Source organism: Phasianus colchicus, chromosome Z (genome assembly GCF_987193195.1).
Source record: "Phasianus colchicus chromosome Z, bPhaCol1.hap1.1, whole genome shotgun sequence".
Lineage (NCBI taxonomy): Eukaryota > Metazoa > Chordata > Aves > Galliformes > Phasianidae > Phasianus > Phasianus colchicus.
Window position 1 is genome coordinate 36,979,289 of NC_143476.1, and position 26,082 is coordinate 37,005,370.

Below are 26,082 nucleotides of genomic sequence, written 5' to 3' on the forward strand. Positions count from 1 at the left end.
CATTTTTCATCTTGTATACTGATAAGTCCTCTCCTACTGAGCTGCTTGTACCTATCTTTCCACCTTCTGCTGGAAGATCAGCTCTGAGCAGGATTCTGAGGAAAAGGACTGGCAACAGTATTTTTGCAGGTGTTTGGGTTTACATGTGTGGTATCTACCTCTTTTTACTACCACTGAAGCCTACCTACAGAGCCATAACGTCATCTGCTATCGCTAATCAGAGCACGGAGAGTTTGAAAACACTGCACTGGGCTAACTCTTCTCTTTCTGGAAGGCAAGGTAATGCCAAGTACAATGGAAGAGAACTCCTCAGGAATCATGAGGAAAGCTGTTTTAAGCAAGTGTGTAAGAAGGAACTGTGCCTGGTTGCAGAGAGTGTGCACAGTGGGCTGGAGGCTCAAAGGCAATAGGACTCAAACCGCTTTGTAAACCGCTTTGTGCCAACGTTACTCTCTGCATCAGATGGACAGAGAACCCTCTGTCCATTAGGGCTGTTTTCATTTTCCATTTCCTCTCCACAGCCTCCACACTTCCTTTTCCCAAAATTTTCTCCCTTCCTGGTGTTAACACCTCTCAGTAAGTTGTCATCATGCCGTTCCTTTCTGAAAGTCATCACTCAGCTCACTTCTAGTCTTTCCTCATCAGCTGCTGGTGTTCGCTCACAAAATTATAGGAAATGCAGTCAGCACTCCTGATGTGTCTGTGCTAATGAATGATGGATCATTTTTGGAAAGACCTCCAGCAGTCTGGCCCCATTCAGACACTTTATTTCTGTTCACCCTGTCAGAGTTTGCTGTTTCTCATGTCAGAGGCTGCTGTGGTGAGCAGACACAGAGCAGCTCTGTCTCCTAAATACTCCTGTTGCAGCTGTAGGAGGAAAGAGGATCTTTCTAGTATCTGCTGATACACTGGGATGAACCTTGGAGGTCAAAAATTTTAGGTATTTGCTAAAGGCGGCCCCATCTTCATGCCTGAAATTCTGAGCATTCCCCTACTCTTTCAGAAAGTCTCTTTTGACCTTTAAAGCAAAGGCCAAATTCATCCTCCAGTAAGCTCATATCCATTCCTTCAGCTTTCCACTCTCTCCACAGTTCTCTGCTTATCACAAAGTTCATGGCACAGTGAGGATTTTTGCATGACACAGTGAGTCTCCCCCTCAGTCTCCCCCTACAAACTTTGCCTCTCACAGACAACCTGCTGCTGAGCTGATTCAGAAGCTTTTTCTCAACAGGTGAAGAAGGGACAAGAAGGCCAAAACGCTGCGCCTGTATTTGCTATTATCCTCTTCTCTTTTCTTTTGGATGCCAAATTATTTGTTGAAAAAGAAATATTCCAAAGAAAATCACATTTCCCAACAGCTTAAAGTTGTTGGATACCCAACTAGGAAGCATGTAAAATCAGGCAATATCAAACTAAATGGTTAATAGTTTTACTTTTGCTTACTTTGAAAACTACTCTTGATAATATGAACAATTCTCTTGTTTTCAGGGTGCTGTTTCTCCAGGAAATCTCCAGGGATGAGAATGTTCTAGAAACATGCATTCTCCCAGCTGGCTGTGGATCAGCACCTGTATTCAGAGCCCCAGTTTTTTCCATAATTAAAATGATTTATTATTTCCGATTCTGAAGCCTCAGAAACATATTGTAGAAGCACTGAATTATTAAGGTTGGAAAGGACTGATTAAGATCTTCTAGTCTAACCATCACCACCATACCCACTAACAATCTCCCTAAGTGCCACATCTACACGTCTTAAAAAACCTCCAGGGAATGTCACAAGCAGCACATCAATTGTAGTGGCAGGTTTGTAGGAGATGATGAGGATAGAAATGCTCCTCTGAAACATATTTGCACAGTTAGCTTGGGACTGTCATTGGTGATAAAGAAGTTTTAAAATTTCCTCATAATCAGCAATAATTGTACACAAGATGATCAATATACTGTGGAAAGCTTTTCCTTGGAGGTCTAAGCCATTATGTCAGTATTATTTCAATCTAAGAAATTACATCAGAAAAAAAAAGAAAGAAAAAGCAATAGTGTTTTGAGGGTAATGAGAAGGACATTTGGAAATCCATGTCTGATGCTCAAAACCAGTGCTCACCCAAATGCTATCAGTGTCCTACAGTCAGAACTGGAGTCTTCCTGCCCAAGTCACTGTCTGTCATGGAAGCATCTCAGAGATCCAGTACAAATCCTCATGACAGAGAAACTTTGTCCCTGACATTAATCCGGACTTCAGCCTGTGTTTTTAAGTTTGTGTGTTTTCAGGGGTTGCGTATCAGGCTTAGCTTCCAGTTGAAAAGGGTAGGGGTGGTGTCCTCCTTGTTTTATACCCATAAATATGAAGATGCTTTTCTGGTTTTGATATTATCATTTGGCATTTTGTGCTGGTATCAGCTGGGTCAGAGCTGATTTTCCTCGTAGTGTCTGGAATGATGCTGTGGCTTCAGGATTAGAATGACATCAATAATACAGCAATGCTTTGGTTGTTGATGAGGACATTTTGACTTCTTGTACTGTTCTATGATCAAGGGGGCTGGAAGAGTACAATAGAAGCAGGTAAGGAATGACAATTGTATCGTGTATCACTTGTTTTGTGAATGTATGTATGTGTATGTATGTATGTGTATAAATATATGTATATTACAGTAATAGTAACTATTATAGTATAGTAATTATTACTATTATTTATATTTTCCTTTTATGTCTTAGAAAATAGTTTTTATCTCAACATTTGAGTTCTACTTTTTTTTCTGATTCTCTACTTTGTCCCACTGAGGCTGGGGAGTGAGGAAAAGGCTGTGTGGTCCTGAGCTGCTTGCTGGGTTAAACCACCATGTATTTGCAGAGCAATAAGACAAAATTGTGATTATAAGTATGACACTAACTTTCTGAATTTAATCTTGTGTGTTTCTGAGAGCAGCTTGAATGATCTATTTTAGTATAGTTTTAAAGTTTATTGCTTCCAGCAACTGATTTGTACAGAGTATTCCACTGTCAGATCTCCGGAAAAAAAAAAAAAAAGTTAATAATCTTATTGTAGAAACAATCCTCACTTCTGTTGTGTGCTGCATGGAACATTTCAGCAAACCTGGTGGAGGCTTCATGGCATGGGAATTCTCTTTTCCTCCAAAAAACACTGATCTGACTGAAGAACAGTTGTTTGTTCTCATGAACAAATAATTTTATAAAATGGACCAAAATGGTTTGCTTTGTGCATTTCAATTTTACCATTGATGTGCACCGCTGGACATCCTGAGCATCCACCCTGAGGTTTGCTGTTGGGCAATGTAGGAAACCCTGTTTCTGTCCTTGATGCCATGTGGAGACACTCACTTCCCTCCCTGGTAGAGATGTTCACATGCAAATCTCCATGAAGTCAGCAGGACTTTCTTTCCACCCCCTTCAGGAGTCTGAGATAAAGCAGGAGATCCCTGAACTCAAAGATTGTTCAAAATTACTTAAATGAGAAGGCTTGCATCGGCTCTGTAACTTGAATTATTCTGGAGACAAATCCCTTCCAACGGCACCAACTTTGTCACTCTTGACATCACTTGTGATTCTATGATTCTATGATTCACATTCCTGTTTAGCTTTGCATATGCTTGCAGGGAAAAAGTCCTCGCTGCCTTTCCCTCTGTCTGTACACAGCGATGTGAGTACACTGCACTGAGGCCAGTTTTGAGCCACTGCACAACTTTCCTTCATCTTTGATGTACTTGCTTGTTTCAATTAAATTAAACACTGTGCTGATTGTTTCAGCAAAACATGGCTGTGGCCATGGCCTTGGCTTCTGTGGGGGAAAATAAGAACACATTTCCAGGTATGATAAAGGGGAGGAAAGAAATAAGCCCAACTGAACTAATGACAACAGGAAACAGAGGGGCCAGCAGCCGGATGGCTTGGGCTTCATCCTGCACAAAGTCCAATGGAAACCAATACCTATGTGTTGGCAGTTGGCCCACAGAAGTTTGTGTCAACATGGTCACTATAGCCCTAATCCACTGCAGGTCAAGCTTTTCATCTCAATATGTATCAAAGATACGTCTGCCCCTGGGAAATTAGCAGGCATGCAGGGACAACAGGCCCAGGAGAGAAAGCCAGGGAATGTGTCCAGTGAATAGCTAGGTTATGTTTTTTCACGGGGTGTTGTGAATTCACACTCACACCTAAGAGACATCTCACCCACTAGTGAGTTTGGTGTGGCAGGTACAAGCCAAAATCCTTCATAATGAATCTCTTGTTGTCAAGTCAGACTGCTCTAACAAATGTCTCTCTGTGCTCTAGCCATATTTTGGAACTGCAGGGCTCTGATTCTTGTTTTTGAGGCAAAGCCCATTGCCTCCCATCTCCTCCTAAGTACTGCAGGTTCATCTTCAAGAGCGCTCTGTGGGTTCACAAGGTCCCACTTATTTTCCAGCTTCCCTCAGAAGCAGTGTAGATCTGGGCTCACGTGAATGGTAAACTTGCTAACTCAGGAAATAGAATCATTTCCTACTGAACGCAGTTTCAGCATCCTACTGTCAAACAGGTCTCGTGGTGCCTTCCTCACCTCCAGTCCTGCAGAAAATCAAGCCTTGCAGTCGCATTTGCTTTCTGACTGTGGTCCAGCAAGGTTTGACCACAGGTTTTTCAACTTTACTTTAAATGCATTATATTCACTTTTTTCTAAGTTTCTCCTATTGGTTTGTGAACACTGAACATATAGTTTACCTTCTTCCTTGACTGCTAGTTTTTGGTCTCCAACCGCATTCTGATGTAATTCCCTCTTTCTGCTTTCTTGTCCAAACTCTTCTCCAGAGAATGAGGTAAGTACATTACTTACCAGGTCAGACTGAGTTGACAGTGATTCAACTGGATGACAGCTGCTTGACTGAGGGACTTTTGAGTACTGCAGAAATGTCCTTCTTTCTTGGTGGAAATGCTCTCTTGTGGAGATGTTCATTTATTGCTCTTACTTCTGCTTAAACAAATTACTATACATTCTATACATTACTATACTATACTATACATTCCCCATTTTGTTGAATTTGTGACAGAAAGGGAACAGAGAGAAGTAAATAACTGCCCTTTTTTGAAGTGACAAATAGATACTGTGAAGGTTGCCTGCAGTCATGTACAGCCTGTGGCAGAAACAGGAAGATTATTTATATCTTCTGAGTGCTGGCCCAATATTTCACTCAACCAACTGTATTTCCTCTCTTTTTGTTATTCCTTGCATTTGTTAACTGTGTCTTGGAGCTCTGAGGTGGACACAGGACCGGAAGTGAAGGCACGGGTTGGTACAGTGACCAAATCATCGCATGGTATTGGCACGATGGCCTCTTGTGTGGGCACCAAGCCATGGGAGAGGGTACAAGGTGAGACCACAGCCACAGTACATCTTAGCACAGTTCTCCACTGCCACAGGGCCAAATCCAATCACGAATGGGCTGTCACTGGCTAGGGAGGAAGGAAGAGTCAGAAGCCCACCCAGCCTGGTGATCTTATTGCAAAAGCTCACGTAGCTTAACTGATGAATAACTGTATCTGTTTTGTTTTTCATCATACGCTTGACTTCCACAGTGTTAACTAATGAAGTCATGGTTTTCTTTATTAAAATCACACGTTTGTCACTGTTAGTTCATAACAAACAATGTGGCTTCATAGTAAATTATATACACAACGTAATTTTTTTCCACTCTTAATGAAAAACATACTGTTTGGTTTGGGCCGTCTCCAGACTTTTCAGTTATGAAGTTACTCACTGAAGGTGGAAGCCTGTGGGAGGTTGCTTTAAGCAACACTACTAGCAAACCACTTACTCCAAATATTGGCTGTTCTTTTACTTTGTTTGGATGAAGAGTCATATTTTCAAGAGCGTCTGAGCTACCTAGGAGTCTAGGCCTACATCAGAAAAATTTCACTGGTTCATGCTGGGCTGAATGTGATGTTTTTCCTTCAGTACTTGGTTCTTCACACAGTGATACAAAGCACTGGAACAAAGGTGTCTTTTACCAGCAATTTCTTTTGGTTCCTGAATCAGAATAACATGAATTGGCACAAGCACGAGTGGACTAGTGCAGACACATTCATGCAAAGAGAGCTGTATTTCTTGCATCATACTCAGCAAAATGACTGTGGCCATATTCATGAGTGGTGTGAGACACTTGAAAGAAAAGTCCTTTCAATGTTCAGTCAAAGCATTCTACCTAAACTTCATGCTTCTTCAGACAGGTAAATTCTTTGAGGAAATAGTAGCCTGGCAAGTAAAGGGACAGGTCACAAGAAATAAACAGAAACAACTGTGCTACATAGGCTTTTTAACTTGATTTTCTATGGATGACTTTTTAGATGTCTTCCTCACATGACTACCTTTTGTCTGCTCACTAGCAAAATGGCAAGTTTAGCCATACCTGTGCTGCAGGAAGCTTCCAACATGCTCCTCAGATGCTGGGGAGAAAAAATGCCCCAAACTTGCTGCAAAGTGTGAGGCGCACCCATCCTGCTGGTTGTATCTGTTGTGACAGATACCTCCTGGTCAGCCAGTGCAAGCCAGAAATGTCCATTTACTGGGAGCTACTGAAATGGCAGGAGACTGTTGGGCTTTCTACCCTCCTAGAGGGACTCTGTCATTTGAATGAAGCCATATACATCCTCGGAAATACTCTTCTCAACTAAGCTGTAGCCATCAAGCACCATCAAGTGCCATAAAGCTGAAGCTGGTGCTCCCTCACCTCCACCATCTCCTCCAGATTCTTCCTCCTGCACCGTGCAAGGTAAGATCTGGCCTCCACAATCACATATTTTTCTCTGGCTTCACAGTGTGCAGTCTGGATTCAGAATCTGCTGATGGTAGTTTTCAAGGACTGCAGTCCTAGGGCAGCTTAGGTTTACATGGTTTGTTTAGTAAAGGAAACTACCATCTATGGATAAGTTGACTAAAACCCATAACTTTTCCCTTTATTTTTGCCCTCTGTGCTTTTTGCATTTGCTCAGCTTTGGGTGTGCTCTGCCTAGAAAAAAAAGTGATGCTGCCCGGCTTCTCTCAGTTTTCCATGAAGAGATACAAAATAACAAAACCCCGATTTTCTTGAGTGAAAGTCTTCTAACCTTGCCAGTTTCCATGGAATTTATCTAAGCAAATGTGCTGCTGGTGTTGCAATTGTGTTTTATTTGTGCACTTAAAATAAGTCATTAAGCACGTCTCGTGTTTCTAGACTATAACAGCCACAACACAGACACTATGCATGCCTCCATCTGAAAGAAGGGAGATCTGGCCATCAAGGCCCCAGTTCCCCTTGTGTTCTGGGGAAACCAGGAGTTGCCAGCTTATGCTTTGATCCACGTGGACCAAAAAGCAGCGCAGGAGCTCTCATGAGCATGCTGATAGATCCCTCTTTGCACCCCAGGGCAAGCAGGCCTCATCCCACCATGTACTCACCAACACTGCTGCGAAGAGCCGTAGGAGAATGGACACATGTTCGGGAGATTAAACAACGGCTCATCCCAAGCCATGGTTGGGCAAGGATACAGTGACTATGTTTTGAAAATAAAACCTTTAACCTGCTCCAGTGTAGGAAATTGTGTTTTTGTGGCATTTCTCCTTAAGCAATGAGATGGTGGCAGCCAGTGTTCCTGCAGGTCAGTGCATCACTGATAATAACATACGTATGCTACTGGCATCCTCTCTGACATAATTTCTAAACAAAATAATTGTCACTTACTAGCATCCAGTTGTGTCTGAAGTTCAGTCCTCACTGTCAGCACAGAAGAGGGTCTGGGAGGTAATAGCAGCTGGCCTAGCTCAAACTAGGCACATTTTTGAGTAACTCCCTTCAACTAAGGAGTGTTTACATATTTTGAAAAAGCAGGATTGCAGAGAGACACTTGAGGACAAGAAGAATGTACAAACTTCAAAATCTGTGACAGAACAAGCATTAAAATATCCAGATATTGTGAGACTTGGAAAAACAGAGAACAGAAAAAAATATAACCAATGTCAGTCCTTGAAACATCTTTCAATCTTTTACTAGTAAAACATCATTTATATAATAACAGTTTAAATTTGCCTTGAGTGTGGGTGGGAAATGGGAAGGCTTATCCTTGTTTCAGTTGGCTTTTTTAGCTCTTAATAAATGAAATACACCTAAGACAACAAAGTCTTCTATCAGACAAAAAAAAAAAAAAAAAAGAAAAAAAGTCATGCAATAAAAAGAGCATTATTCATTCTAAGAAATGAATTTTTTTTTTTTTAAAAAAAAAGGACCAACAGAAAACCTTTTCTGAACTTGCCAGAAAGCCTTTAAAACAATGACAAACAAAATCCTGCAATGAAAGTAGGAGTTCTCTCCCATGCTGTACTTTTTCTCTTGGAAATTCTTCACTTCTGCGTTCTCCATGTGCTGTGTTTTTTTCCCTATTTGTCTATGGGGAATTACAAGGAAGTTGTACCAGTGGTGGCAAGCACCTGGAGAAGGCTCAGAGGAAACTAACCCTAATGAAGTGCTCGAAGAGCTCTTCAGAAGGGCAGTAAGAAAGAGTAAGTCATAGAATTACTGAATATTCCCAGATGGAAAGGATAAACAATAATTATAGAATCATAGAACCACTGAATAGCTTAGGTTAGAAGGGACCTCAAAGCCCACCCTGTCCCAACCCCTGTTGTTGGCTGGTTGCCTCCCATCAGATCAGGCTTCCCAGGGTCCTTTCTGACCTGGCTTTGAGTGCCTCCATGGATGAGGCATCTACAGCTTCTCTGAGCAAATGATCATTGGGTCTAACACTTGGCTCCACACAGGACCATCCAAAATTCAAACTGTATGTCTAGAGCATTGTCCAAATGTTCTTGAACTCTGGTGGGCGTGGTGATTCTGCAATAGGCTTTCCCAAATCCACACACATGTGAAGGCCTCACAGCTATGCAGAGGAAGGCTTCAGATCAAAGTGGAGGAGTCCCATTGGCAGCAGCTCCTAACTGGAACTAGTGAGCTGTTTTTTCCATAAATACTGGTTAGGGAAGAAAATAAAAATACTTTCAGACCTGGAAGAAGAATGCTACCCACAGCAATGAGATAGTAAAGAGTTTTCCCTAAAAAGGCTGTCTCTATCAAGGTACCTCTTTCCTATGCTTCTCTCTGGAAAACCAGGGCCAGCACCTGCAGCTGTCTCCAGGGGAAGAGGCATCCTTACTTGAATTACTCAGTTCCAAAGTTCTGTCTGGGCTCTGTCATCCCAGGTAAGCAATGTCAGTGACCACTGGGCAGCCTGCAGCAGCCAAGGCTGGAGTCCCTGCCCAAGGAGTACATTTGTGGAAAGGGACACTATTCCACACCAGTACCATGGGGATGTGCACACCTCATTTTTTCTCCCAGAAGAACAGCATTACAGTTTAAAAGTCCTGATGGGCCTAGATGTCTTTGTGTACCAGGCTGATACCAGGTGAGTGGGTTACCACCTACAGGCTCTGGGCATTGTCATCCCAAGGAGGCTGGTTCTCAACGTCCATGTTTGGCATGCTGCACACTGCAACCCCATCCTGTGTTGCTGCATATGTTGTGTGTTTAATGTTAACAGATCACCATATAAGCAATCTGACTTTGCCAATGAATCGTGATCCAAATCTTAAAACAAAAAATCCAGGAGGCATTGCAGTCCATTTTCACAAAGTGTGATTTATTTAGCAGGTGTGTATTTTGGCTTCCTGATCGTTACATCCAGCAGTCAAGCCCATGGGGCTGCTTTACATTACATATGCCATGCCATTTAAAGCCCATCACCAAGGCATTCATGGATCACCAATGAAGTTTTGGGAGAGGAAAAAAACAGGACTCTTCCCTTTTTATGTTTTTGTAAGATACTTAATAATACCCCTATTGATTAGTACTTAGGAATGTCAACTTTATTTACTGTTATTTTGCTGAAGCAGGCACTTTGTTTTGCTTGTTATATAAGTGATCAGCTTCTCTAACAAGGCAAGGGGTCAATCAGCCCTTTATCCGAGACCTCTCTCATTTAAAATGTTAATGAAGTGGGAATTAGCACAAAAATAGTTATAACCAGTTATGTTCTACTAGCACCGCAGTTAAAACTTTTTTGTTTCAGTTGCACTTCATGTGATTTTGCAAATCTGTGCATGAACATATTTATTTCCATGTTTAAGCTCTCTAGCCTTGATTTAGTCAAACTATGACCTTCTATGGTTAAATTAAAACTGTGGATGGATTCTGGGAGAAACATGTCCATGCACAGAAGAAAAAAACCCGAAAAACGAAAGGAAGGCAAGGGGGAAGGGAGAAGGAAACAGAGAAGAGAGGGAGAAAGGAAAACAAGAGGGAACAGACAGAGGAGGCAGTAGGCTTGTCTCTTTGTGAGATGACTTTTCCAAATATCACGAGGAGGCCTGGAGTTAAGAAGTACAAGTCTGGACATGGAACAGAGAAGGGTGGGCAGTTTGGAACCAGGAGCAGAAATGATTGTGATGTGATTTATGTGAAACAACCTGTCCTTCATTGTCCCTGCATTTTGTCCTTGTGCCTGGGACAGGAAAGCTTGTACCTCTGCACAGACACACTACTTGAAGAATTCCCCTCCACACCCAAAAATACCAGCTCTCCCAATGAAGGGCATTTCTTGCACGCTTCATATTACACATGCTAAATACTTATTGTACTAGATACAACCTCTAAACATTTACAGTAAGTGCACTTAACAGCAAAATTGTTTGCCAAATCTCATTGGCTCTCTCTGTATTTGCAAGTTATAAACATGGTTTTGTTTAAACAGAAAAACAAATGGGCAGATTCCTGAGTCTCTCACATACACTTCTGGTTATCAGAAGTTTATCACAGGCAAAAGGGAATGTTTCATGGAGGCTCTTCTTAAAATGCTGGCAGCTTATCAGTGTGTTCAATTTCCTTTTACTACAGGAGACAGCAGCATAGAAACTGCAATTGCAAAGACCCTCTATACACTCTAATCAATGCACTGCATAGACTGACTGCTGTCTGCAAGAACTGGTGAGAAAGAGAGATGGAGAGACTAGTATGGTTACTGTGAGAGAATACGGAAGCGCTCCATGGTCTCATGACTCCTCTGTGGAAGAGCCTACTGTCTCTTTCACTTGCAGGTTTGGAAAAAGGAGAGGGGTCACACCGTAGTACTAGTCATGTCTAACACAACTGGCAACTATCTTTCAAATATTATGTTAGTAAAGATGATATGTACCTACTGAGTTAGCAAGCCTCAAGAACCAAAGAATCATAAGGTTTGGAAGGGACCTGTGTATATCATCCAGTCCAACCCCCTGCTCAAGAAGAAGATCAGACCCAGTACATACCTGAAAGAAACAGTGCTAGCTACAGGCCTCCAACTAGACTCTGTGCTGCTGATCACAACCCTTTGAGCCCTGCCAGTCAGCCAGTTCTCAATCCACCTCACTGTCCACCTGTGTATTCCACACTTTGAAGGTTACCTACAAGGATGTTAGGGGAGATAATAGGTAAAATTTTGCTGAAGAATGCTAGTGTAGGATTCCAGAACTGGGGCTTTTCTACTCTGTCAGCTTTCATTCTGATTTAGTAATGTTAAGTACAGCACTGGCGAACTGTTACGCAGGCAAGCCATGTAACTGACCAAAATAAAAGTTCATATTTGAGATGTATGACTTCTGAAAAATGTGGAAACTTGAACTGTTATTTCAGGCTGATCTCTGTGAACCCTAAGCCATCTCAGGGACCTAAAGGACCAAGAGGTACCATGGGACAAGGTCATACCTCAACATAGTGTGGAGGCCGTGCTCTGGAGAAATGGCCTTGCTACTCAACTTTGGTATCAACCTGGTTTACCATAAGTAAAAGACAGAGTAGGAGTGTTTGTATCAAAGTCTCTCCAGTTGATGGTGGGGAAGATCGTGTTTATTTCAAAAACAGCGTGGTTCTAGTACATAGGCAATTACTGCAGTGAGGATGTCCAGAGCTGGTGGTGACAGCATTGCAGAGAGAAACTCCAGCTGGTTTATAGTAGTTAAGCCTGGGATCTGCTAGCATACTTCTGAGACAATGGGAAGGTCAGGAGAAGCTGTATAACTTGCTTCCTAAGGCTTTGACCTTTCGATGGCAGACTGCTCCTGTGACCTGGGCTGGATGTGGCCTGGCCCCTGTATGTACAGCCCAAAAGATAAATTCCTTGGAGCCACCTGAGATATATAGGGAGAAACTTATACTGACACGGACAAGCTACCTGGGAGGGGAAGCAAAACTAAGACATCAGTCATAAAAATATATTCTTCTGTCTCTGACACACAAATCACCCAGACTTTGCACCATGAACATTTACTGCATGTCTGCTGAACCGGGGCAAGCTTTTGCTGGCAGCTTTTTAAAGTCATGCCACAGCAGCATTCACATGCAGGGAGGGCAGAGCTGAAGAGCTGACCCTGGGGCAACTATTTTAATGCTACTGGTGCATTATGGACAGGTGAGCTTGGTTTTAAGAAGCCCTGAAGAAGCTCTTTAATGGTCTACCTTTCCTCCTCATGTCAGTTATGTGCCCAGCTTTCAGCATCCCAATCAGCAGCCGGCCTGAAGCTACCAACATATCCCAGAGAATATGGAACAATAAAAGAGTTGACAAGAAATTCACTGTGGCAGCCACAGAATGTTCTCAGCTTTTCACAAAAATGCTGTGACTAACAGCTCCATAAAGCAGTCTGTCACCCAGACTGTGATAGCAACAAGGAATTAAAATCTGAGTTAAAAATTCCTCAAGCAAGGGCAGTCTTTTCTGTTACTTTCCAGACTGGTGCTGCTACTCAATAAACAACATAGGAAGAAGGTATTTTCACTGACCTGCAAGTGACTTCATCAGCCATTTTGCTGTTAATACACAACTCCTACTGCTACAACTGCTGAAACAAACACTTCTACATTTGAACTTCAAGAGGATTTACTTGGACCAGAGGCAAGCAGCAACAGAAGAATTTTAATGACTTGGGAGGACTGTTGGTATTTTAAGAAGTCTCCTAAAGCCCTTTGCAGGATTGGAGATAAGAAAAATAAGTGGAGCATTTTTTTTTTCCCCACTAAGTACTTTGCACCATGTTCTCACATAACAGAAACTGAACTGTATATCTGCATAATGAAGATGGCAAAACCTGAATGGAAAAGAAAAAGTTAAAAAAAAAAACTGAGACAAAACCAAGAGGCATGAGAGCCACTCTAAAGAAGAGAGCAAAAATCCTTCTACTCCAAGCTCTTGATTTTATTTTCTTTGCTCACAGCAGCTTTAATTTCATTAGCTTGCAAAGAAACACTCAATCCACAGATCAGATTTCTTAAGGATATAGGGAGATCATGTCAGTAAAACAATGCACTAATTAAATCTTTAAACAGCAGCCAGATGCTCAGTTAGTCCCTGTAGTGGAATCCTAGAAGAAACTTTTGCATCTTGTTGCCTATGATCTAAAGCATCACACTTCACCTTCTACAAGAAAAAGCCACATGCTGCAGCACGTTGCAAACAGTCACGCTCCTGGTTACATTATTCAGCCGCTGCTTCTTCAAAATCACCACACACTTTCAGCACAGAAAACCAGGGTGAATGAAACTGCTATTTCTCAACATCACCCTCCCAGCTCACTCTGAAAAGAACATAAAACAGCAGTTAAAAGGGCACTGGGAAGATATAAATCTTCCCCCAGAACAAAGTGTGTGTGATGCTCCTCTTTTGTGTGGAAGGAAGGGACACGAAAGGGTGCTATCTCTAGATCCAAGGAGCCCTCTTGAAATAATAAAAAAAAAATGTTTCTCAGATGCCCCCTCTCTGTGGAGACATTCTTTCCCTCTCCTTTCTTCTGCTTACCTGCACTAGCCCGACCATCACGTAGGCACCGTTAAACATTTATGAGTGGCTTACCAAGCAGATGCTTTTAAATGAAAAAGTTAATTCTGATTGTTCTCCTCTTTCTCAGTAGAGTCATGTGAATAAAACACAATCAACCTTCGGATTCACCTGCTCTTATACAGTCAGAAAGAAACCTCTGCTTTGTCCAAAGGAAGTGCCACATAGGATACCCTGGTCAGCTGGCAGACAGTGCTTCTTCTATCCCCTCTCCTCACAACACTGCTCTTAAAAATTTGGCTCAACAGTACAAGTGAATTTCAGTTTTACTGAAAGCAGTGGCAAAGATCTCACTTTATCCAGTGGAGTCAAATTTTGCTCACTTGTTTTTCTTCCCTCAGTCTTGCTTTTTCGAAGCAATTTTTTTTCCCCCCATGATTCCAAACAGAGATGCTAAAAACTCTGCTTTGTGATAGGTTGATCCTCTCCTCTCCATTTCTTCCCTGCTCACATGGGAGAATATTGTGACTTATGTTACATTCCAGTACATTACACTGACTGATACACCTCAGATTTTTCTCAGATTTTTTTTCTTTTTTTTCTTTTTTTTTTCTTTTCTTTTTTTTTTTTTCTTTTGCAATAAAGGCATATTACTATAAGGAAAACGATCCTAAGAATTTACCACTGATATATCTTACATTGTTAGAAGAACATAATTTCTCAGGGAAAGGTCCCAAGTTCTTTATCTGCAAAGTCCCATCTTTGCTTCAGTTCATTTCTGTCAAGGAATTTTGACTAACATCTTTGATTCTTGGGAAGTGGCATTCATGTTAGTGGCATTTCTCTTTGAAACATCCACATACAAAAAAAAAATCCATCTGTTACCTTAGCTTTTCATAACAATGTCCAAGTGTGGCTATTATGTATAGAAAAGTTCAGTCATTTGCAATAGACTACTAAATATTTGTTCTTGACTTTACAAAGTATAATTGTACCTTGGTTTCTAGTAGCCCACTGCTTTTAAAATGCAAGGTAAATAAACTAAAAGACACCCCATAAACATTTCTCAGTGCAAGACACAGAAGTTGTTTCATTTCTAATTACAAGTATCTTCTTAAACAGTGTGCTTTTTTTCATGTTAAAAATCTCATTCCCTTCCATCATAAGCAAGAAAAGCATTCAAACAGCAAAAAAAAAAAAAAAAAACCACATTTTTTTTTCAGGTTTACCACCATGACTGTAGTCCTAGAGATGTGTCCTGCCTTAAGAACTTGACCCTGAAAAACTTGGGACCCCTTACATGTTACACATTTCATACCACACTTCAAAGAAGAACATTAAATACCTTGTGACTAGAGTACTGTTTATTTCATAATCTAAACAAACACTGGAATACAGTCTACGCTTTTCTACGTTCCTGCAGACTTTACAACGAGCTTTTTTCCCCCCATAATTAGAACAACGCGCATACACACAGAACATGCATGCTTTCTAACACCAGTAATGAAGGTAAGGAGAGTCAGTTCCTACCATCTTCCTGTTGCCTGTATTACAAAAAAATACTTTTGCTCTTACTGTAGTTATGGCAGTGTGGCTAAGGATACGAAGACTACAGCACAGTTTTACTCCCTGCACAGAAAATGTTCATCAAAAGCATGCTGATGGTGATAAATATTACATGTCTATTAAATGAAAGGCATACTTTTATCCCCTTTACTCCCTTTTTAAAAAGACTAAGTGGCTACATGTAAATGCAGTGAAGCAGGTATAAGCTTAATTAATCAGTTTATTCAGATTGGCACCAAGGCGCTGCAAAGGCTGACGAAGTCTCCGTGAGGCTCCCCAGGGGCCAGCTCTGCTGCAAGGTCTCTGCTTTCCACCTGCCACAAGCAGAAGGCAAAGGCCTCGCAGAACGGCGATGCCGGCACAGCGCCGCGCGGGACTCCCTGGAAAAGAAGCGCTTGTGGTCCATTAGTGTTTGAGAAAATCTTGTGAGTGGGTTACCTCCCTGGGGCAGCTCTGTCGGTGGGGTGGCCAGCTGGGCCTTTACACCACCGAGTGGTCGTTGCTGTGGACGCCGGCCAGGATGGTGTGGTTGAGCGAGGAGGCCGAGCGGTCGGAGCCTTCGGTGGGGCCGTTGGCACTCTCGCTGCGCTGGCAGCAGAGGATCTGCTTGAAGGTCGCGCTCATCTCCTTGTCCCGGTAGGAGTAGATGATGGGGTTCATGGCGGAGTTGAACTCCGCCAGGAGCAGGAAGAACTTCTCGTAGGCCAAGACATTGCACTGTGGGCAGCACACATCAAGGAGAAGCAAGACTAGTCCTGGGGTCCAGCAGATTATGAAAGCACCTAGAGAGAGAAAGAGCAGACAAAACACAACAGGACTGGTCACACACTGCGAGGATCTAGCGGTCGGCAGCCCTGCCTGCTGCAGGGACTTGGAACTGGATGATCTTTGAGGTCCCTTCCAACCCCAGCCATTCTATGATTCTACAGCCATCCAAATGGAAGCAGTGAAATTTAATTTTCTTTTTCAAGAGTATCTATTCTTCACTGACCTGATGAGATGGCTGCCCTTCAGAGACCCATGAAAAGTTATGAGCAGCACATCACATGAGCAAGGTGCTTCTCCGTTCTCATTATTTGTTCTCTGCAAGTACACTTGCATTTAACACTGATGATGAGGAACATCTTTTTCTTTATCTAGAGACCTCTGACTAATCAATCTGTTGATCAGCAGAAACAATGCTGTAATTTATTTCTCTAGCTAGTAACAAAGAAAACCATTTTGTGAGTGCTGTGACTGAAGCAGCAGTAACAGAGAAAAAGTGGTGCAGGCAGCAATTCTCAAGAAAAAAAAAAGCCTTGGGTCATGTTAATCCATATCAGTCCCATTATGTAATGGAAAGTCCTAAGCACACATCCTTCTTGCACTGAAATGTCGTCCTTCAACAGATCTACTTCTTTTCTTAGGGCTCTATTCAGCAGAAATTCAGAGGCTCCTCAGGCTTCAATAGGGTAAATGCCAAAGAGCCTTACCCTGATTAAAATGCTTCCTCCTCCCTTCCCTACTTTGTAAAGCTCTGGCAGGGACAAAGCCCTGAACATAATTCTGAGTTCAATGCAGAAATGAAATCAGAATGACTTGAATTTTTCCAGGAGTGAATGGCAATGTATATTCCAAGGTTAAGGATGTTTTGAATAGAAACACCACGGGGAAGTCCTTGCACAAGGATCATGTCAGAGCAAAGATGGTGATTCTGAGATTCTCCAGGCTGACGTGCTTGGTGGAGGTGGGAAATGAAGCTTTATCATCAGCCAGAAGGCTCAGTGCAGGAGCTGCCACGGGGGCTTCCCAACACTACTCAGCCAGTGCTGCTCCCAATGGGTTCCTGTGTCACTGTGGTATGTGCTAACACACCACCTCCTTCTTTTTGGCAGCAGTGTGCTCTGTGGGTGCATGGCTGATCTCAGTCCATCTATTCCCTGTGCACCATCAAGAAGGTGCAGTATGACACCTTTCCCTTTGGACACACCAGACTCACGTAGGTCAAGTAGAAAAGTGGTTTCCAAACAGCTTTTCAGAGTGTGCTGTGCTACAGACACTGGATGCCAACCAGGAAAGCACAGACAGGCTTTCAACACACCAAAAAGCAACTCTAAACTGAGCTTGCTTGCAAACAGTGGTGGCACAGTGCCCCTCAATGCCTATCGTTTTGCTGGCCAACAACGCTCACACAGGGAAAGTATCTGGAGGCGAGCTGCCAGCTGCTGATACAAAGCCCTGACTTCTTTTGCCAAATGACTTTGTTAGGGGCTGCCAGTAAATTTACAGAAGAGGGCTGAAATTCTCCCACGCTGAGGTGGCATGAGAGACATGAATCCACTTCATAGCTTTTGTCTGCAGGTCTTTTAGATTCCAGCAATCCTAGAAAAGAGTACTTGAAGCGTGGGCCAAGGACTTTATTCTTCTATTCCTTCTCATATCTACTCCCTCAAAAGCAGAAAATTGCATCTCTTTATGCACACATTACCCAGGTTGGTTCAGAGGCTGCCCTCTATGCAGAGCAGCTCTGCTGAGCTGGCTTCTGCAGAAACTGAGCAAATCTTGCAAATTAAACTACTCACTGCAGAAGTGATATGTGTTGTACTCACACTCCTAGCCAGTGAGGCAGTGGTGGACTTTGTTCCAGCTTGAGCATGTATTTTCTCTATTATACACTGCCTCAAGAGAATAACATCAGAGACTGAAACACTACAAGTCATGGGATCTCCAGTCAAGGGCAAAGGACAAGCATTCTCACCTGGCCTGCCGCAGAAAGCCCAATGTGGGAACAGTGGAGCTGATAGGAAAGTTCTTTTAAGGCTGTTCAAAGTTGCAACGGAAAGCTTCCAATTTTCCACCAATTCATTGATCTTGTTTTAGTTGTTGTTTTATTTCCAATGTTTTGTTGAGAAATTAAATATGACATATAGAATATTTTACTGCTATCTTTTTTTTTTTTTTTTTTTTAATTATTCTTTCAAGTATGTTAGCAGTAGCAAGAGAAAGAAGTAGGGAGCCATTGGTCGTGAGAAAGTCCTGAATTTGACTGAATTCTGGTCTCAGGTGGAGTTCTGGAACCCTTGAGCTCCACACTGTCTAGGCTAGGTCTCATAAACTACACTGTTTATGAAGAAATACATGGCTTCACACATCAGAGGTAAGTCCCTGACTTTCCAGCTAGCTTCTTCCTCACAACATCCAAGACTGACCTTTGGGCAGGCACAGCAAGTTCCACGCTTCCGAGCAGATGGTCCATTTGGTATTGGGAAGCAAATCCATTGAAGCCAGCCCCACTCAGTGTAACGGGTTTTGTTTTTCTTTAGCCCCTGGGATTTTCCTTGCACAACTTCCCACCACACTAATGGCTCCTGTGGCTTATTAAGTGAAGTGCTTGCAAATGGTGAAACAAACAATGACTTGGGTTTTCTCGCTTGTTATTTAACTGTCAATACCCTGGAAAATACTGGGTAGCATCACACACGGTGAGGGCATGTTTGAAGTAGGAAAGTAAAAATGCCAAGCTCCAGTTACTTCAGATTTAGGTCATCTGTTAAAAGTGGTATTCTTTCCCTGGAATGAAAAAGCTTGAAATTTATTTTTTCAACTTCTTACTTGGAGTACTTATCAAAGCAAAGTGCTACAAGCTAAAAGTGAGGTTAAATTCTTCCCTTTTCTGAAATCAGCTGTGCACTGATTTCACAAACAATGAAGACCTAAAAATATCATGTTCAATAAGACAATGAGTTCTGAAAGCTTCCAGCTGTCCATATACTGAAAAGGTTTCATCATATTTCAAAGTGTTGATGTATTCTCTGCTCAGGAGCATTGCTGACAACTCAAGCAACTTGCAGGTCCATCTCTACATGGCACAGATGCAGTGAAACCCACACTACAATGACATACAAAGCAGATCTCCTGCATTCAAAGAATCAAATCTGACCATTTGTCTGGATATGTCAGCATCCTGCACTAGGACAGAACTAGGAGAGCCCAAGATGCACAAATGAAGTGCAGACAGGGGCTGAGGAGCACTGATACCTGGTCACTCTGTGATGCATGGCTGAGCTCAGCCCTGGGAAGATGGACCTGATGAATTAGTGACTGTCAGATTGAGGAAAGAATGGCTAAGAGGTGGGAAGGCTTGGGGAAACTACAAGAAGTGGCACAGTATCTTTTAAAAAGATTTAGAGACAAGAGGAGTAGTCTTGCTATAGACTGGGAAGCACACTTTATAGCAGAATACAAGACAGAATAAAGCAGTCAAGAAACAAATCTCATCTTCTAGAACTTGCTGTGTGGTATATCACACTCAGAGCTGAAAATCCCACTCCCTGAGCACAGTTTTGTGCCACTTGCTGTGCTGTAGCAGAAGCCCACTGAAAGCTTTCCAGTGACCACAGTGAAACTACATCAGGTCTGCCCTGAACCCCTGTCAGGTGCAACAGTCTACACTGTATTTCTATAGTAGATGCAAGCTTGGAAATTCCTGTGCAAGTGTGGCATCATGTCATGATGTGACTGTAAGAGCATAAAGCCATTGTGGTCAATAGGCATGAAACCAAGAATGATAAGTCATACAAAAATGAATGACTTGAAAAAGGTAAGAGAAAATAATTCCAACAAAACATCAGTGTAAAGGAAACAAGCTACATGAGAATAAACACTGCCAAACCTATCACTCATTGCTAGGTCCTTGATCCTCTCAGGAAGGTCTGCAGGAATAACACAACAAACTTCAGACATCACAAGATAAAGCAGGAGAAAAGGGTATGATAAAAACACAAAAAAAGGGTATGTGAAAACACAAAAATATTACCTCAAGGCTAGATGTGAGATCACCTCTGTGTTACAGCAGCTAGCCATGCCTCCTGATTTAGCTTATGGCCAAAAACAGACCATTCAGGATGGTAAGTTTTCCTATAAGCCAGACTGTCTTACACTGATGCCTGAGCTTGCAAAAACTTGTTAACAAACAAAGCAAGTACGAGTTCCTCTCCTGACAAGCTAACATAACTGGAGGGAGGACTGGACATCGTGGTAAAGATGTTGAAGAGCAAGGAGAAACACTGCCAGCTTGTCTTAAGTATCTTCTCTTTGTTTTTCAGTGACCCGAAAGGCAGATCAAAACGAACCTTGTCCCAACTCCAGGTCCAGGCCCCATGCTCCTTGCATGGCCATGTGCTCCACAGCAATAACTCCATGGTAGCAGTGGGTCAAAGACATAATCCAGCCCTGAGAGTGAGGGCCCTCCCAGTCACAAGGCAGGGTAGCTGCTCTTGCAACTTCACACATCAGCAGACAAAGCATTTCCTAAGAAGCAGTTTTTTCTTCTGTCTTTTCACCTTGGATGGCATAAGACACCATTTGTTCCATGAACATTCATTTTCCTCTTTCTCACAATAGCTAAATAAAAGGAGTGCCTCTGCTCCTGCCAAGTCACACTGCTCGCTCACAGCCTGGCAGCCACTCCTCTGCCCACTGAGCACCCGCTGCTTCTCACAGAGGAGAAGCAAAAGCCCATTTCAGGCAATGAGGCAGACAGAAATGGAAGGAAGGTGTGGGGGGTCATCCTCAAGCTCTTGCCCTCACCACTACATCCCTCTTTTCAGACACTCCTGTTCTTCATCCTAACCACTGTGCATCCCTCCTGTGAGCCTCCTCCACCCCTGTAGGTGTGCATCGAGGCTCTGCTGTTTTCTCACATGGAGAGAGGTAAAGAAATACAGAAAGGGCCCATCTTAGGGAGCAAGAAGGGACGCTGAGCTCTCCAAACCTTGGTCTCTTAGTGCACCTGGGCAGCCACACCACCTCTTCCAGCAGGACCAGGAGGACACTGAGCATCACCGCTGGCCACCAACAGGGAGCAGGGTCTCGCCGTGCTGAATCCAGCAGCACAGACTCGGCTGGTGGGTGGCTGGGAAGGGAAGCTGGAAGGTGTGGAAAGCACAGTGAAAGAAAAACAAATCGCTGCATCCAAAACAAGCTGCAGGCAAGTGGTGGCCTGCCCGCTGTGCAGCATCTGCCACCTCAGAGAAGGTGCAGAGGAAAGTTGGCATTGCAGTTGCCTTGCTGATTGAAAGCAAACATGGAAGCAGAGAGCTCTCTGCTCGACAAAGCTTCAGCCATCAAGGGCTTCAGAAATGCCTGGCATTTTCCACATCCCCACACAATCACACCCTCAGCAGGGACAGCCGCTCGCTCATCAGCTGCAGTACAACTGCACTTCTTCATGCCCTCCCCATCTGTAAGCTGTATCAATAAACCTCCTTATCACACTGCATACCCTCGTGTTTGTGGCATGATAAGTACTGTGTGAAACAGGGCTTATTTATAGCTATGCATTGTTTCCCTCTAGATAGAAATACTACAGAATTAAATGCAAAATGAATGCTGAATTATTATAAATGCAAAGGACCTGCAAAGACCATTTATCATGCTGCAAGCATACAGAGTGTAGGCATCATTCTTCTAATTTGAATCTGACATCATTGTCCTTGATTTGCCACAACATTACTACAATATAGCTTATAGTTCTTGGTGAATGAAAACATACTTGTTGCTATTATTTGTAGTTGTTGCTGGAAACAGCACTGGGTAAGGATTACTTCCACCCATGGAATTCTTATGTGAAAATATAAAATGTGGCTACCACAAATGGACTGGATTAACAAAAGTAAAATATTCCCATGCGAAATTCATAAAAATCTGTACAACTCAATATATGACAGTCACGTCCTTGCACCCACTGACTCCACAGGTCCCTGTAAGGATGGCATTGAAAGAGCATTGTTGCAAAATATCCCATGCAGGACAGGCAGCAGCATGCAATCTGTCAGCAAGAACTGTCTTATCAAAATGGGTGCTGCCCAAACCCTTTGTTTATTTAAGGTGTTTGTATTTTTGGAGTTCCCCTGGATGAAGAAGTAGCACACTTCTTTTACCACTGTCTGTATTCCTATTTGAGTGCAAAATGTTGCTTGGTTTTCCTGGTTGAGAAGCTCTGATGCTGTGGAAACTTTGGGTTTCACACCAGACAGTATGTGTGAGGGGCAGGGGGAATATTGCCAGTAGTGTAAAACGAGAAATGAAAACAAAGGAAAGCTAATTAAAATCTGCATCTTAGTGAAAAAGCATCTTGCATGTACTTCTTGTAAGAGAATTTGGAGCAGGAAAACCCAGGCAAATTGGAGAAAATTCTCAGTTAAGAGGCATATGGGAGAACCCTGTCTTTCCCAATGCTATACTTTCCCATCCCTGGGGCTCCCTGTTCTAGTCTCCCATGAGCTGCATAACTGTGAATTTGCAGGTTACAGACAAAATTCTGACCTCCTTATGGGCAGGGAGCAAATCTCCAACAGTTTTTTTCCAATATCTGAATTTCATATGGAAAATTGACAGATTTGCCATATTTTTCAATCCACTGCATGCATGGCTGACAAAGGGATTTTAAAATAATAAACTGTTTCTCCTGGCACTGAATCTCTCATTTCCTACCTTCTGCAGATAGATGCACACTCACACTCCAATCTCCTTCTGAATCCTGCTTTGGGATATTGAGCTGCTGTGTTTGGTCAGGCTTTGCACAAATTGGTGGCTGCACTGCATAGGAGCCTTGTCCTACTCCAAATCTCACTTCTCCTTCCCAGGAGGAGTACAGGTCTGCTTCAGCTTAATCTCTGAACTCCTGTTCAGAGACAGAATTTATTCAGTGTTTAAGGTATGGCTATGTTTGTCAACAAATCATCCCCTTTCAGAGGAACCTGGAAGCTTCCTTTTTGAAACACTTACGCTTCTTAGACAGAGTAACAACTTCACTTGAGAGTTTCCTTGGGTTTTTGCCTTTGCTCTGGCTGGGCTGGGAGCAACAAGCACATGCCAACAAAAAGTAAAGTATATATCTAACATATATATGCTGATATATATTCCAGTATATATCAGCACCATCTCATTCTTGGTCTTAATCTCTAGTGTTTCATCTGTGACTGTTCACTACTTTCATCCTCACCATAGGATCACAGAACAACAGAACAGCCCAAACAGGAATGGACCTCAAAAGACCATCAGGTTCAACCTTTCATAGAAAAAAGGAGCCCCCAGAAATTTTCTAGCACCCTGTCCAGTTGCACCTTGAAAGCCTTCAGTGATGAGGACCAGGCCGCATCCCTTTGGTGGCTGTTTCAGTGATTGACTGATCTCACTGTAAAAAAATCTTGTATCATGACAAACTTCTCCTGCTCCAGTTTACACCTTTGCCTTCTCCATGTGGCACCTCATGAAGAGAGAGCCTTTGTTATCTTTGTAGCTGCCCTTTAAGTACTGGAGTACTGTGATGAAGTCTCCTTGAGCTCTCTTTTCCAGGGAGTAGGCTTCCATCTTTTTAGAAAAAGTAAATAAAATGAAAAACTCTCCCTAAACTCACATACAATTCTGACCACAATTGATTAATTTTCTTGGTGTACAAACTCTTCTGCTATTTTTTGTTTTCTCTGTTCTCTTTCAAAGCTCACATCACCACACCACCTAATACAATTTATCATTTAAATACTTTGCCTTATAAATTCTTCTGTGAAATCCTTAAGTCTCTACTTTTAAACCAGGTACTGTTCTGAATCCACACCTGTTGCACAACTGCATGTACACTGAAGATACATCTGACTCAACATAGAGACTCATGAAATGCTGACAATAAATGCTATTTAACACCATCAGTAGTATCCTTAACTGCCTTGAAGGATGGAAATGTGCACACAGAAAACACCAGTGGCTGGTGTGGTTGTATCTACAGTCCCTACCATCATTATGTTTTTCCATTTTTTGGGTAGCTGACATTTTTCAGTCTTACTCCTTCTGCCAGCCTGCATATAGCATGGTGCTTATAGCACAACCAACTTGGTTTATAGGCTTAAAGTAGAGATAACACCGAGCAGGTTTCTATGATCAGGACTAAGAAATGTCAGGCTTTCCAGTTGGACTCTGGATGGCCTTTCCACAGAGCCTTTTCCAGCTGCAGATGTTTTAGATACTGTGTGAGTCTCTGGGCCCTTGTCAGCCTCGCCAATGTCTGAAACTTTTGAAGTCCAAAATGACGACAGAAAAACCTGAGGATGACCAACATCAAAGCAAAACTGAAGAGAAAAATGAAATGTGGGCAGCAACAAGCTGTCAGAATGGGCTGGTTCACTTTGCGGGTACTCGCTGAACTCCATCCCAGGTTAGCACTTACATGGTGTCATTCTTTGCCTGCTGTGAATTGAGTTTGCCGGTCTCTGGCCAGCTCAGCAAGCCACATGGAAAGAGTCTTTGGTTGACATCTCTGCAGGAGAAATCTAATGCAAATGGAGGAGACTGAGGCTGTTTTTCAAATGATGGGTGCAAACCAAAGGTGTTTGAGTATCCCTTCATTTCAAATGTATGTTTTTGTTTTAAAGGACATTTTCCAAAGAAAGCATATTCAAGATGCTTTCAGAAAATAGAAGACTGAGTGTAAGGCAGCTTATCCATATCCATTTGGATCCCTCAAGTCAAAAGGCTGTTAAGAAAAGATAGATATTGTCACTGATCTAATGACTACAGAAGAGAGACAGTCCTCTTTCCCTCACAAAAGACAAAACTAAGCCACTTAGCCATAAAAAATGCATTTTAGACAAAAACAGGAAGTCATTAAGTGTCAATGGTCAGGATCCCAACTGGTTTTTAAATTCATAAAGATATGTGAAGCTAATCTCTGAATAAAGGCCCGGCTGTTGCCAAAACAATTTGAATATTTATCTCTGTGTAAAGACAAACAGTAGTCCCTGTGGAGTTTCACTGTTGCCAAAAACCTGACACAGAGAGGAAACTTGAGTGTCTTTTTCAACTTCTGTGTTCTAGAAGAGACTTAATGCTTTATTAAAGACAGAAATGCTCACGCAGTCCCAACCCAGTGGCAGTAGCTTGGTGGGAACAGGAGCACAGAAGTCCTGCTGATAGCAGGCTCCCAGGGCAAACAGCACTGGTGCCCCTTGGTCATGGTGACACAGGACAAAGAAAAGCAGGCAGCAGAGCTGTGGAGAAAATTACGAACAAGAAACCACCTTTCAGCCCACATCAGTTGTCCTACTTACACCACCTAGCTCTAATTCTGCCTTCTGTTTAGTGGCATAAGGTCATGACTTGATGGGTTGTTTATGGTCATTACATGATTCGCCAGAGTGGGGACAGATGGGTCTCAAAAGCAAGAGGAACCTGGGTGGGGCTTTCGGGTTCCTTAAATGGGGACCCGATAGGGTTTCTCACCAGAAAGCAGCTGCTCTGGTCAGAATCTAAGCTCTGGCACCAGACACCCTGAAGCAGAGGTGACCAACAAGCAGCCCAAAGCTGTTCCACCCCAGGTGTGAAAAACACTTCTCATGTCCACCCATATCTCCATGGAAGATGCCATTAGCCCCATGAACGGTGACAAGGCAAGTGAGAAGGCTGATGGCCAGAGGTCACCTCAGGTAGGACAGCTGGCACATGCAGACAGCTTGCAGGCTGGCTCTGTTCTGCCTGTGCCTGCAAGGTATATTTAGCAGGAGTGTTCCTTTGCTCCTGTACCTGCAGTTTTAAGCACAAAAAAATATTTCACATCAACAGTGATGTTGAAAAACAAAAGAACAAACATGTATCCCTCACTTTGCTTTTGGAAATCCATTAGCTCACTGTATTCTGTTATTTTCCCAGCGATGGTCACAATGCTAC

General features: G+C 42.7%; 1 protein-coding gene across 3 annotated transcripts in view; it reads right to left on the bottom strand.

Annotated features, from left to right (window-relative positions):
• Window positions 1-15,160: 15,160 nt before the first annotated feature.
• LPAR1 (lysophosphatidic acid receptor 1) overlaps window positions 15,161-26,082 on the bottom strand; it is a 65,770-nt gene continuing 54,848 nt past the window's right edge. For all 3 annotated transcript variants that reach the window (XM_090130496.1, XM_031608350.2, XM_090130497.1), the window contains exon 4: window positions 15,161-16,166. In XM_090130496.1, coding sequence (XP_089986622.1) covers window positions 15,865-16,166 — 302 coding nt within the window. In that variant the 3' untranslated portion in view covers window positions 15,161-15,864. The remainder of the gene's footprint in view (window positions 16,167-26,082) is intronic.